This window comes from Harpia harpyja, chromosome 8, assembly GCF_026419915.1.
Source record: "Harpia harpyja isolate bHarHar1 chromosome 8, bHarHar1 primary haplotype, whole genome shotgun sequence".
Lineage (NCBI taxonomy): Eukaryota > Metazoa > Chordata > Aves > Accipitriformes > Accipitridae > Harpia > Harpia harpyja.
In genome coordinates, this window is record NC_068947.1 from 15,428,002 (window position 1) to 15,440,342 (window position 12,341).

The 12,341-nt window shown below is 41.1% G+C and overlaps 1 protein-coding gene across 11 annotated transcripts in view; it reads right to left on the bottom strand.

Annotated features, from left to right (window-relative positions):
* The window catches only part of DOP1B (DOP1 leucine zipper like protein B), a 53,433-nt gene extending 41,134 nt beyond the window's left edge, over nt 1-12,299 (bottom strand). For 5 of the 11 annotated variants that reach the window (XR_008236301.1, XR_008236299.1, XR_008236298.1 and 2 more), the window contains exons 1-2: nt 9,848-10,107; nt 9,296-9,470 (exon numbers count right to left, since the gene is read on the bottom strand). Coding sequence is in view for 6 of the 11 variants with exons in the window: in XM_052794597.1 (XP_052650557.1) it covers nt 9,296-9,433 (138 nt within the window). In the remaining 5 variants the exon portion in view is untranslated. Of the gene's footprint in view, nt 1-9,295; nt 9,471-9,847; nt 10,108-10,597; nt 10,669-11,998; nt 12,073-12,227 lie in introns of those variants that run through there. The other 6 variants (XM_052794601.1, XM_052794596.1, XM_052794597.1 and 3 more) reach the window with 5 other exon arrangements.
* Nucleotides 12,300-12,341: the final 42 nt, after the last annotated feature.

Consider the following 12,341-nt stretch of genomic DNA (forward strand, 5'->3'; position numbering starts at 1 on the left):
AGCACCTTTCTTTGGAAAGATTACTTTTACTTGATCCATGCATGCATTTCAGCAGGGAATTAAGTATGTCTCTTCAATTCAGAGACAATTAAAAAAAGAAGTTGCAAGTAAATGGCACTTTAGCCTTCGATCACTGTCTGCTAAGGCAAATGGAAGTTTCACTGCAGATTGACATTTGGGATTTTTCAGGATTAGGCAAGTTCTTGACTCTCCCAAAGGTTAAATCATGGCCTTATCCTATGTAATTGTTTTAAACTTGAGGTTCTTCTATCCTGCCTGAAAAAGGGTTTTGAAAAAAGCAGCAGACAAGTGAACTAACCTTTTCTTGCTCATTTCCAAGAAAAAAACCAAAACAGTTCAGCAATGATCAGGGCATTCACTTGAATGCTGAATACTCTCATCAGCAGTAAGAGGAAGAGATAAAACCCATCATCTTTCAAAGGTGTGTGCAACTTATCGTTTAAGACTGCAGTTGGTGGGCATGAGAAGCTAGAATCTGTGAGACCACTATTGCATTATTTCTCCCATTTGCTGCCCTGCCTAAACTAAGAGACCAGCTGTTAGTAAATAAAACTTACTCAGGAAGAAAAAGGCTGATAGTTTGTAACAACAGTAAATAGAAAGGTCACACCATTCTTAAATGCACACAGTACAGATGCCGTTTAGAGCCAATTAATTTCCTTCCTTCCCTCCCCCGCTATAAGCAGGAGATCTGCATTTTAATAGGTACTAAAGACTAGAATCCAAGAATACAGCAATATTTCACATATGAAACTAAACCAGGTTATATTCCTGGAGTTATCCTTTATATCTTTTTATAGCGTTTATATTTGAAACATTTACTTATATATTACATGAGTAATATTATTTCAATGTTAAAGATTGAAATCCTTAATATGTGTAACAAATTTGAAGACTGCTTGAAAGCTGGACTTTGAAACATTCTGTTTATATTGGTTGGTATGTTTGTATATTTGCCCACGCCTTCTGTATATATAAAACAAGGCAATTACAAAAAAAATATGCAAGTGGTAAACATTTTTCCCCTCAATCTTAAAATTGAACACATAATATCTTAATATTCTATCAGTTAAAATTTAAATATCAACTAGGTAGAAAATGAAAACATTCACTGTTTATTACACAGGGAATCTGATCCATTACAGGAACAATGCCATCTCATAAAAAAAAGTCTTGTTTGCCTTACTTCATTTCCTAAGGATGTAAATCTCCACCAGCAAATAAGAACTCTCCTTCCCCAAACATCAGGGACAGCTAAGCAAAACATGTAGTCAGAAGAGGAAAAAATGCTCCAGGCATCTTAGGAGTTGAATGGTGGATATGCAGGGATAACTCAGTGTTAAGTATTTCTCCTGGGTAACTCTGAAACCTTCACATGTCCAGATTCCAGCAGGTGAGACTAACTTAGAACAAGACTACATTTATGTACACGTGCCAACTATACTGCTTCATCTAAAGCATCAGAAGACATCTCTGTACAGGAAGCAAGATTTGAAGACGTTTATTATGATCCTTATACATAAGCTGAGGAGAGTTTCTGCCCATCACATCAGAACAATTTGGAGATGAAACTCCCTTCTCAAAAGCATGTAGTCTTTTTTTCTGACTTGGGTTGAAGAAATACACAATTGGACACAAGCTACAATTCTTCTCAAGAGTGGGTGTTCCTGGTTAACAGTTGTCTCTGACCTTCAGCAGATGCAAGGGATTTTAAAACACACTGCAATATATTAGAAGACTGCGATTGCACCAAGAGCCATTCCAGTAGAGGTGGGCTGGCTGCTACTTTGCTGAAAGGTTCGGATTCTTAACAGCTTCCCCAGAATTGCAGTGCTCAAAGAACTTTAAAAGGGTTGAAAGACATTAATTAGCAGACAGATCTAAAACTGTTCATTTAAATAAGAGTGACATGATAATATACATATTTCCAAATGCCAATTTGTTTCTGTGAGCCAACAGGCAAAGCTAAGAAGCTTGATTTTAAATATCCTGAGCTCCCACAACTGAAAAAAAGAATGAGTTGTCTGAGAGATCTAGGACTGCTGAAATGCCATTATAATTTCAGCTGTTACAGGTAGTTAAATGTTGTGGTAGCAAGCCTGGTATCATTGGCACTGTATGCAGATAAAGATCCCATCCCAAACCATTGCTTCCACATTCAGAATCCAACACTAACGACTGCAAGTGGATAACTCTGCTCACAAGTTTCGACATCTATTATTCACCCATTCTTTTGATTCTTGTGAGCTTAATTTAGCTGTGTTCAGTTACATATGGGCTGAAGCCCACCCATGATCTACTTCTCCTCGTCTCCAACTGCTTTCCACATGAACAGTTATGGTGGCAGAAGTGTAAAATGTCACTGGAACTCCTAGCAAGGGTTGGCTTGAGAAGCCTGAACTGCCAGCAAGCACTCCACGCTTAATATATCATCCCAGGGTTTGGTTTTCACAAATCAGTGACAAATCAACAATCCCAGAAAACTACCACTGGCTTTTAAAATAAAGACTTTAATCAGTAATTCAGGAAAAAATGAGACATGAAAAGTAATGACTTGTGCCCACGCGCATGTCCAGTTTTCAACATTTTACAGATTCTTTTTCTTTATAACTGACTAGAGAATACATTACACACACTGAACATTTTCTAATGCATAGGCATGCTCAGAGTTTCTTTGAATGTGGGCTACAAAGGGTAGAAAGGGAAGACTATCTGTTCTTTGCAGCAGTGTATACATGTGCCTTAAAACAAAACAAACACAGATACACACACGCACACACAGAGGAATATTCTTTTCCCACAGTTACTGGTTTAAGTCATTCTGCACTGCTTTATAGCACCACTAGATGTCAGTTAGATCAATTTTCCTAGACATAAAAAACCCAAGCAAATTAAGTAAATATTTTTATTTACATAACTAGAATTCCAGAAAAATGCTGCATGTACATCAATTTATAAGATTATCTTCAACTAGGAGATACTATAACTCTTGTTTTAGACCACAGTGGTTGGGAGGAGAGGGGCAGGAGAGCCTGTGATTCCATTTTCCATTGCTTCATTTTCCAAGTAAGAAAAATTCTAAACAGAGCTCCAGCTTCCATAAAAATAGCAGCACAAAGTTCAAAGGTGGTTGTGAGGAAACTGTAAACTAGGAGCTGGAGTTATATTAAAAAAGGGGAAAAAAAAAAGTATAAAATATCCCTAGTCCTGCACATTGCATTTGCGCATCGGGTGTGGTGAAGTTCCATAAAGCAATTAGGAGGCAAAGATATAAGGCTTGCCTTCAACAGAAGGCAAGTGGTGCTTGTGTTTGTAATTCAGCCAACAGTTGTTATAAAGACATGGCAGTCAGAGTTCTCATATGAAGCAACTGGTGTAATTAAAGGCTATGCTCATTAATTCCATATTTCAGAAGAATCCTTCTCTTCTCTCCCCTCAAGAACAGACATACTGTAACATTAAGTGTTACTACTGAAACAAACTATAGTTGTGCAGCTGCAATGACTTTTGTGCTCTTTCCCCTTCCCTCCAAACAGGGCAAGCGTTTGGTTGAGATCATATTCACCTTCAAGTTTTTGAAGCAAGAAAAGCCTACAGAAACAAAAAGTAACATACTTATTTTCTACTGAAAGTCAAATTAAAAAAAAATTACTTTGAAATTGCAAACTAAAGACTAAAAATTAGCATTGTAAGAACTTATAATCTGTGCATTTACACAGTTATGTCCAAGGATAAAAAGCAGTTTGAAAGCCTCTTTTAGAGCAAACATTGCTGTCATTACTGAGCAAGTCCATCATGCTGTAAGCATTAAATAAATCCCTCTAGAACAACTGATTTTTCAAAGTTTATAATATTTTGTTTTCATAGTGAACAATAATTATAAATTAGCATCTTGCTCAGAAAAGGGATGCTGCTTGCCAGCCAGGCTCAGTGGCTACAGTCACTAGTAAAGCTTCTGTGCAAGTTCCATACTACCAATATCCAAATGCTGTTGAAAAATTGTTGACAGAGGTATTTCTGCAAATACGCATGGGAAAATCCTGTTCATTATTCTTGTCAAACAGATGCAAGTTGGGGTTTTTTTGGTAGGTTGGTTGGGGGGGGGGGTTGTTGCTTTTTATATATATGGATTAAATGAACAAACGGGGGAGTTTAAATAGTCACTTGCCAAAAACCCAGTGAGATTTGAGTCAGTAAATTTCAGAGACTTTTTTGAAAACCTCCTTTCATAGTTTCCTTACAAAAGCAGGCTGTGGAATCCAATATTTACTACTGCTCAGTTCATCATTTTGCAAACTGTGCCACTCATCTACTGTTTGCCTGCACCCAGAGTTAAAATTTCTAGAAAATATATGCCTATAATCTGGATTAAAAACCCTAATGCAACCTATGCACTTGGATTTTCCTAAATTCATAATACTTTTAGCCTCTTAATTGGCTGAAGTTCCCCCTACATTAATACTTTTATATGTATTTTATATAATATACGTATCTGTTTATACTCTGAATAGACAGTGACAAGCATTTTGGATATGAAAATGACGTTGAAAGCACCTATTTCACTGACAAGCCCACATATGCTGAACCACCACCTATTTCTAGGTTTAACAAGACAACACCCCTCCCCCCCAGCATTTTTTTCTATCAAAGTATTGAAGTGATTTTGCAGAGTTGTATCCTTTTAAAACATTGGAACAAGCTGGCAAAATCTGCAATAGCACAATCACATTTTAGCACTAAGACAATTGAAAAAGGATTACTGTATTCTGGATGCAGCAATCTGTACCGAACATCTGAAAACCATAGTCATGAAACAGTGCTTTCCAAACAGTGAACATATGCAGATTTGCAAAAACAATAAAAACATGGCTCAAAGCTGTATCCATGAACAGTACTGAGATGAGAATAATCCTGTTTCTTGAAGCATAGAGCAGCCTAGGCTGCAACTACTAAATGACTGGTTTATAGTAACTAGAGCTTGAACAGAAGCAAAGCACAGAGAGAGATTTACAAGTGGGTTATGAGTAAGTTTTAGGGCAAATCTGAAGCCCCTCTTTAAAACATTAACACCCATATTTACTGCCTGTTTAATCCACCTGTTTGCATCCATTTATATTCTTCTATAAGTATTTATAAACATTACTTTCCACTGTTTCTCCTTCACCATGATGATGCATAACGCCCAATAGTGTACACATTAAAATCCCCAAATCTTTCCCTTACAAACTCAGGGTGCAGCATAATTAGCAAATTCTGCCAACTCTAGCTTTTGTCAGAAAATGCAGTTTCTCTCCATCCTTCACTCATGTTCACACTTGGTACTTGCACTTCTGTTCAGAACACTGCAGGGGAGATTCATCTTACCTAGCCTTAGAAGCCTAGGTCAGCTAAAAACCATGGGCAAAACTGTAGTAACTCACCTCAGGCTCCCCATAATACTAGTGAGGAACATATGCAATTTTAGGAGAGCAGTCATCTGACCTACTTTAAATAGTAAGAGATGAGTCACAACAACAACAACAAAAAAACCCCAAATCCCTTATTCCTCTCCCTGCCTAAAAGTGATTCAAGGTGAAGCTGTCCACACCAAAGTCATCTGAAGTTAGATAAGGCTCATCTCCCTTAAGTGACAAAAAATAATCTTTCTAGATCTACAAACTGACCCGTTTGGCTGACCATTCAGATTAAAGTCAACTAGTTTCTCTGTTGCTTCCCTGGTTCTACAAGTCACTGTGAAACATCAGTTAGAACCATAGAAGCAACAGAGAAACTGTGAAAAACAACCTTCAGTTTAACCTTGGTAGCTAAGTAGTAATAGAAAGAAGTAGCAGAGCTGTCTTTTCACCAGGAGTAACAGCAGCAAGAGCTCCAAGATCACTTGTTTCAGCCAAGGCCAAAGGGAACTGGATCAGCTCCCTCCATTCTTTTTCCCTCATCTTTAAGAAGGAAGAGCCTGTGCTGCTTCCTCCAGACCTTTTATTGAAAGGGTAGTGCCACTGAGCTTCTACAGAAATAAAAGTGTGAGTGTGTGTGAGTGTGTGTGTGTTAACTTGTGGGACTCAATAGTGCAAAGTATTGTTGAAGCCTGCCTAGAGGAGAAAAAGCCTCAGAAAATATTACACCTCTATAAGCGAGAACACCCACAATTAAAGTCAACAATACAAAGATCCTTAAGAAACATATGCTTAAGAGAGATCTTCCATGCTACTCTAGAAGCATGAAAAGTACTTCTGAAACTCCTCGACTTACTTATCCTCTTTTGTCTCTCCCCTTCTCATTATTTTCACATTTGTTTAATAATAGGCATCACTGCATACCAGTTACTGACACCCAGTTTCCTGAATATAACCATGTGCAGTGTTTAAAAACATTTTTATCATTGAGATACTGCTGATCATCTACATCCTACCTATTCTCTCCCTGCTCATTCATTCACCCTCAAAATTGACTGTAGAAGATATTACGCTCTTATGTTAGAAACACATCCCCCTCCCCCCAACACTAACAGAACTCAACAACAATATTTATGTTTTAGGATGTAAGCGAACAAGTAATCATAGGAGTTAAGAGAATAGCTATTGACATCTTATTTCACAACCTTCCTTTTGGTGGCACATTCCCCTGACATATCATCCTTATCTTCAGATAACAGACAGAAGCAGATGAACACAGGGGATGATTTGCTCTACCAATTCTTAAGCTCCTAAACTGATTACATCCATAAAATACCACAGCAGAGGGACTGAGGTAACAGCTAAAAGCTTTTTGCTTGGTTTCTACTATGCTGCTCTATATTTTGGCAATTCTGTACCTGAATAAGGGTTTCAGATAGGTGTTAATCAGTTCAGTGTGTTCATCTAGGTCAAGATAAAAGATCAAAGCCTACCTCTTGCCACAGGTATGAAATCTCTCACTCTAATTATTTATACTTTCCCTTTTGAGAGAAGCATTCTGAAGGCCTCTAGCTCTCCTTATTGACTCAACAGGAATCAGGATGACACAGTGAAGGCAGAAATCTGTAACTCCTATTGCCAGAGCAATATCCATCTTCTCTCCTCTGAAGAGGAAAGAACATGGCTGCCCTTAAAAACCCTCAGTTTGGCAAACGTTGTCCCAATTTTCAAGAAGGGTAAGAAGGAAGACCCTGGTAATTACAGGCCTGTCAGTCTCACTTCAGCACCTGATAAAACTATGGAGAAGGTTATTCTGGCAGTTATTGAAAAACACTTGAGAGACAACACAACCATTGGTCATAGCCAGCACAGGTTCACAAGGGGAAAGTCCTGCTTAACCAACTTAATTGCCTTTTATGACAAGGTCACCCATCTAGTTGACCAAGGGAAGCCAGTAAATGTGTTTTTTGGGGGTTTTAGCAAAGCTTCTGATACTGTCTCTCACAGTATCCTTCTAGATAAACTGTCCAGCACGCAGCTAGACAAGTCTGTAATAGGTTGGCTGAGCAATTGGCTGATGGGTCAGGCTCCAAGGGTTACAGTAAACTGGGTTACATCAGGCTGGCAGCCAGTCAGCAGTGGGGTTCCCCAGGGCTCAATTTTAGGGCCAGTGCTCTTTAATGCTTTTATAAATGATCTGGATGCAGGAATCAAGTGCACATTAAGTAAGCTTGTTGACGATACTGAACTAGGAGGAGCTGTGGATTCCCTCGAGGGTAGAGAGGCCTTACAGAGAGTCAATCTGGATTGACTAGAGAGCTGGGCAATTGCCAACCGTATGAAATTTAGTAAGAGCAAGTGCCGGATTCTCCACCTGGTATGGGGTAATCCTGGTTATACGTACAAACTGGGGGACGAGAGGCTGGAGAGCAACCCTGAGGAAAGAGATCTGGGGGTTTGGGTTGATGGCAAGTTGAATATGAGTCAACAGTGCGCCCTGGCAGCCAAAAGGGCCAAACGTGTCCCGGGGTGCATCAAGCACAGCATAGCTGGCTGGTCGAGGGAGGGGATTGTCCCACTCTACACTACATTGGTGTGGCCCCACCTCGAGTACTGTGTGCAGTTTTGGGTGCCTCGATGTAAGAAGTACATCAACCTATCAGACTGTGCCCAGAGGAGGGCAACCAAGATGGTAAAAGGTCTTGAGGGAAAGACTTACAAGGAGCAGCTAAAGTTACTTGGTTTGTTCAGCTTGGAGAAGAGAAGGTTGAGGGGTGCCCTCATGGCAGTCTACAACTTCCTCAAGGGGGGCAGCAGAGGGGGAGGTGTTGATCTCCTCTCTCTGGTGACCAGTGATAGGACACGAGGGAATGGAATGAAGCTGCATCAGGGGAAGTTCAGATTGGACATTAGGAAAAGGTTCTTCACTGAGAGGGTGGTTGGTTACTGCGACAGGCTCCCCAGGGAACTGGTCAGGGCACCAAGCCTGCCAGAGTTCAAGGAGCATCTGGATGACACTCTTAGTCATATGGTTTAGTTTTAGGTAGTCCTGTGAGGCGCAGGGAGTTGGGACTTGATGATTCTTTTGGGCCCCTTCCAACTTGAGATATTCTACAATTCTGTAATTCTATGGATTCTCCTCCCCTTTGAAATCGCTGTAGAATTAAGGTTTAGCAACGACAGCAAAGGCATGCAAGGCATCTATCAGGTAACAACAGATGTTTCTTTATGAATTCTGCAGAAGTTGCCTCCTCCCCCCCCATTTCCTTAATGACTGTAACTACTCTTGCCCCATGTATACTCAGGAAGAGAGACCAAAGGGGACACAAACAACATACACCTTGTTTCTTGGGTAGGAGGAGAGGACACACTTCCTAGGTGTTTTCCCATAAAAGTCTTTTTCTTTCTTCCTATATTCAGCCATATTTTCCATGGTCATACAAAAGACACCACCAGCAGCAAATCAATTATTTCCCCAAATATAAGGGAAGGGCATGGTCAAGTAAATGTGATCTTTAAATATAAACTTTGACTCAGAATATATACTAAAACTTGTGACCTCCTGTTCTGTATAAAGACTTTTTTAGCTGCTCTAGAGCGAGTAACCAGCATCCTGAGGGTTTCTTCAATGCAAAACCTAAATTATCTTAGCTGTATAAATGCAACAAATACCATTTGAAGGAAATCTCTGTTGGTTTTACCAGAATTTCTCACACTTATATGAAAGATACTGATATAGCTGCTTCTATTACCCTTCTCTTATGAACTAATATTTTTCTTGAGTGAATTTTCAATTTTGCTAAGTACTGTGAGTTACAGAAAAGTTAATAACAATACAAAGATAATAAACAAATGAAAAAAATATTCCTGTGACACTGTACCTTATTGAGTTTGCCAAGTGAAGATATAAGATCCGCCCATTCACTTGATGATTCAAAGTTTCTCAAAGCTTTCTCAATCGCTGAAGAATAATTTCTGTATCTGTAATCACCAAGTAACTCCTGCTCTTCTGGATCCATTTTTGGTTCTCATAGCAAGGTGGAATTTCCTGGTAAACTAAAACATGCACACAGTTACAAAAAGATAACCCACATTTAAGTTCTGGCAAACCTAAAGTACTGTAAGATAACAATAAATATGTAGAAGCACTGACAGATCACAATAAACAGGTCATCTGCTCAAGTTTCAACATAAAGTTAAAAATAATAACAGGCATGACTCCAGCTCCCCACTGCCTGTTTTAGAAGTTTTGCAGTCACATTTTTCTATTTATGAAACATGTTTTTTTCCTTCCATGCACGTGGATCTCTCACACAATAACAAAAAAAAGGAATATAAAGTCTCACTATAAACAGTCAAAGTGCTGACAAGGAGTTAGGGAGAAGTAAATAGTTTTCATAATTTAACATCTGTGCAGTGTTTTGAAAGGTTACCTGTAGCAGTGGAATGTGAAATATTTCATACCAAAATATAACCTTCCAGAGGAATCCTGTTAAAGGGCCTCTCAGCCCCCAGCAGAAGGAGCTCTCAGAACTCTGTATCTCAACTTGTCAGCAGCAGATGCTGAAATAGTAGACTAAGTTGCTGTGCCAAAGCATCAAGGCATGTATTCTAATCTTCCTTTATTTCAGCAAAAAGTATCTGTATATTTTTACAGAGGAAAAATAAGTATCCAGGCCTGATTTTCTCATATTCTGCAACACATTTAGATTAAAAAAACAAAACCCCACCTGTTTTAGAACAATGGGAAACAAGCGTGGTTGGATTTTACATACTGAAAAATCATACCTTCACTCCTATGCTAGCTATGACACTAGTTCTCCTGTTAGCTAATATAAAAATATTGTTCTAGAGAGATGCTTAGGTTTAAGAATGCCAGGTTTAGGTCAATCCGTGCTACATCACCGATACAGAAAAGAAAGCACATTTTATAATGTTCTGAAAGACATCTGCAGTCAGTTTCCTACTGTTAGGACATAAAAATAAACCTAAGTAGTCCTCTATATTCTTTTAAGCAGGTCATCTCTCACAGCATTAAAAAACCAAATACAATCAATAATTGTTTATCATCCTTTAATAAACGATAATAACTACATCAATATAAGATTTTTGGTAGCAAACTCTCAGAAAATGCTGGATGCACCCAAAAAAGAGAAAGGATTTTAAATGCAAGTTTAAGCCACCTTTGCAATCCTCTGAGAGTAGGATTCAGCCATTGCCAATACAACCACTCTATGTCATCCAACCTAGATCCACCTCTATGGAGGAAAAAAAAAAAAAAAAAAAAAAAAGATTCTCACACGATGTCATCACGGCCATGGTTGGTTGGTTTTATTTGTTTTGCTACAGTAAAGGTTTAATTTTCTGTTTTCACCAGGTTGTATGCAGTGCTTCTCACAGCAGAGAGAGTTAAAAAACCCCACTGCCTTGCAGGGTATAACATTCATCTGGGATATAGCTATCCTTGCTCCAACAAGGATTTAAAAAAATTTTTCCCTCATCTCACATTAATCGTTGGGCTATTGGATTGTATTCATACTCCCTAGAACAAAGCATGAGCTAGGAAGTATCCTAGCAGCTCTCCGCCAAGTCAAGAGTGCTGCCACTTTCATAAATAAGAGATTTGTCCGGAACATTTAGAGTCAGGCAGCCGTTTTGCTGACAGAACACATCAAATTTCTTCATTTGTAAATGCAATATACCCACATGAATCCACTTAGAGAAGAGAAATCAATCAAATTACCAATAGCACTTAAAGATGTTCTAAATATTCTATGAAAATCATGTCTTAAAGCATTCTCATAGCATTAAAACCTGGTCTATTTAAGTAAAATCTAATTAGGTTCTGAGGGTAAAATAGAACATACTACTCAACAACAACCCCCCCCCCCCCAACAAACTAATAAAACTTCAATTGGGGGAAAAATTGTCTTATTCAGTCCTTAAGGCACTTTCTTTGGACTTTGCTGTGAAAAGACAGGTGAATAGTGTATTCCCACACAGAAAAGCAGCGATGGACTTCACGGTTTAGTGTGCATTGATGTTCACCTACCTACGTTGCTAGGTGTCAGCAAGGTTTGAAAAACCCCAATAATCTAAATATGGCACATAGATTGTATTTGTGCTTATATACAAAGGCGGGAGGACTAAAAAAACCAACCAACCAACCAAACCAAAAGCCACTTGCCAGTGACCTTCAGGCACGTCTTCCGAATCCCGGGTCACAAACTCCCTCAGTCAATGGAGACGTTAACTGTTACTCATCAACTTTCAGCACCGTCTTAAGACAGGCTAACGAGCCGGGCGCTTCGCCGCTGAGCCCAAGGGAAGGCACGCTGCCTCGCCGGGCTGCGGGGCCTCTGCGGGCAACCCCCCCACCCCGCTCCCCGCCGTCGGCTGCCGATCGCTCCACAGCCCGGCTGCGGCTCGGCAGGCCCCCGGGGCGGGAGGGGGGGGGGGCACGCAGCCCCGCGCCAGGCCCGGCCGCGGCGGGAACGGGGCCCCTCTCAGGGCACACCCCACACCCCCCCGGACACCCCCCTCCGCGGACGGGCTCCGCCGCGGCGGCTTCCCTCCAGCCTCACCTGCCAGGCAGGGACCGCCGAGGCCGTGCCGGCTGCGGCAGCGGCGGTGACAGGGCGGGCTCCCCCGCCGGCGGCGCCGCCCTCTCGGCCGGGCCCCCAACGGCCCCCGGCGGGCCACCCCCAGGTGCCCGCGCGTCTCCCGCCCCCCCCCTCCCCTCCCCTCCCCAAATACACGCCCGCCGAGCCCGGCCGCGGCGGCACTCTCCTTCCCGCCACCCCCCCCCCGTACCTGCGGATGGCCCCGCAGACCTCCCGGGGCGGCGGCGGCGACGTGTCCCAGCCCGGCGCGGGACGGGACGGGACGGGACGGGACGGGACGGGGGGCGGCACCCCGCAGTCTCTA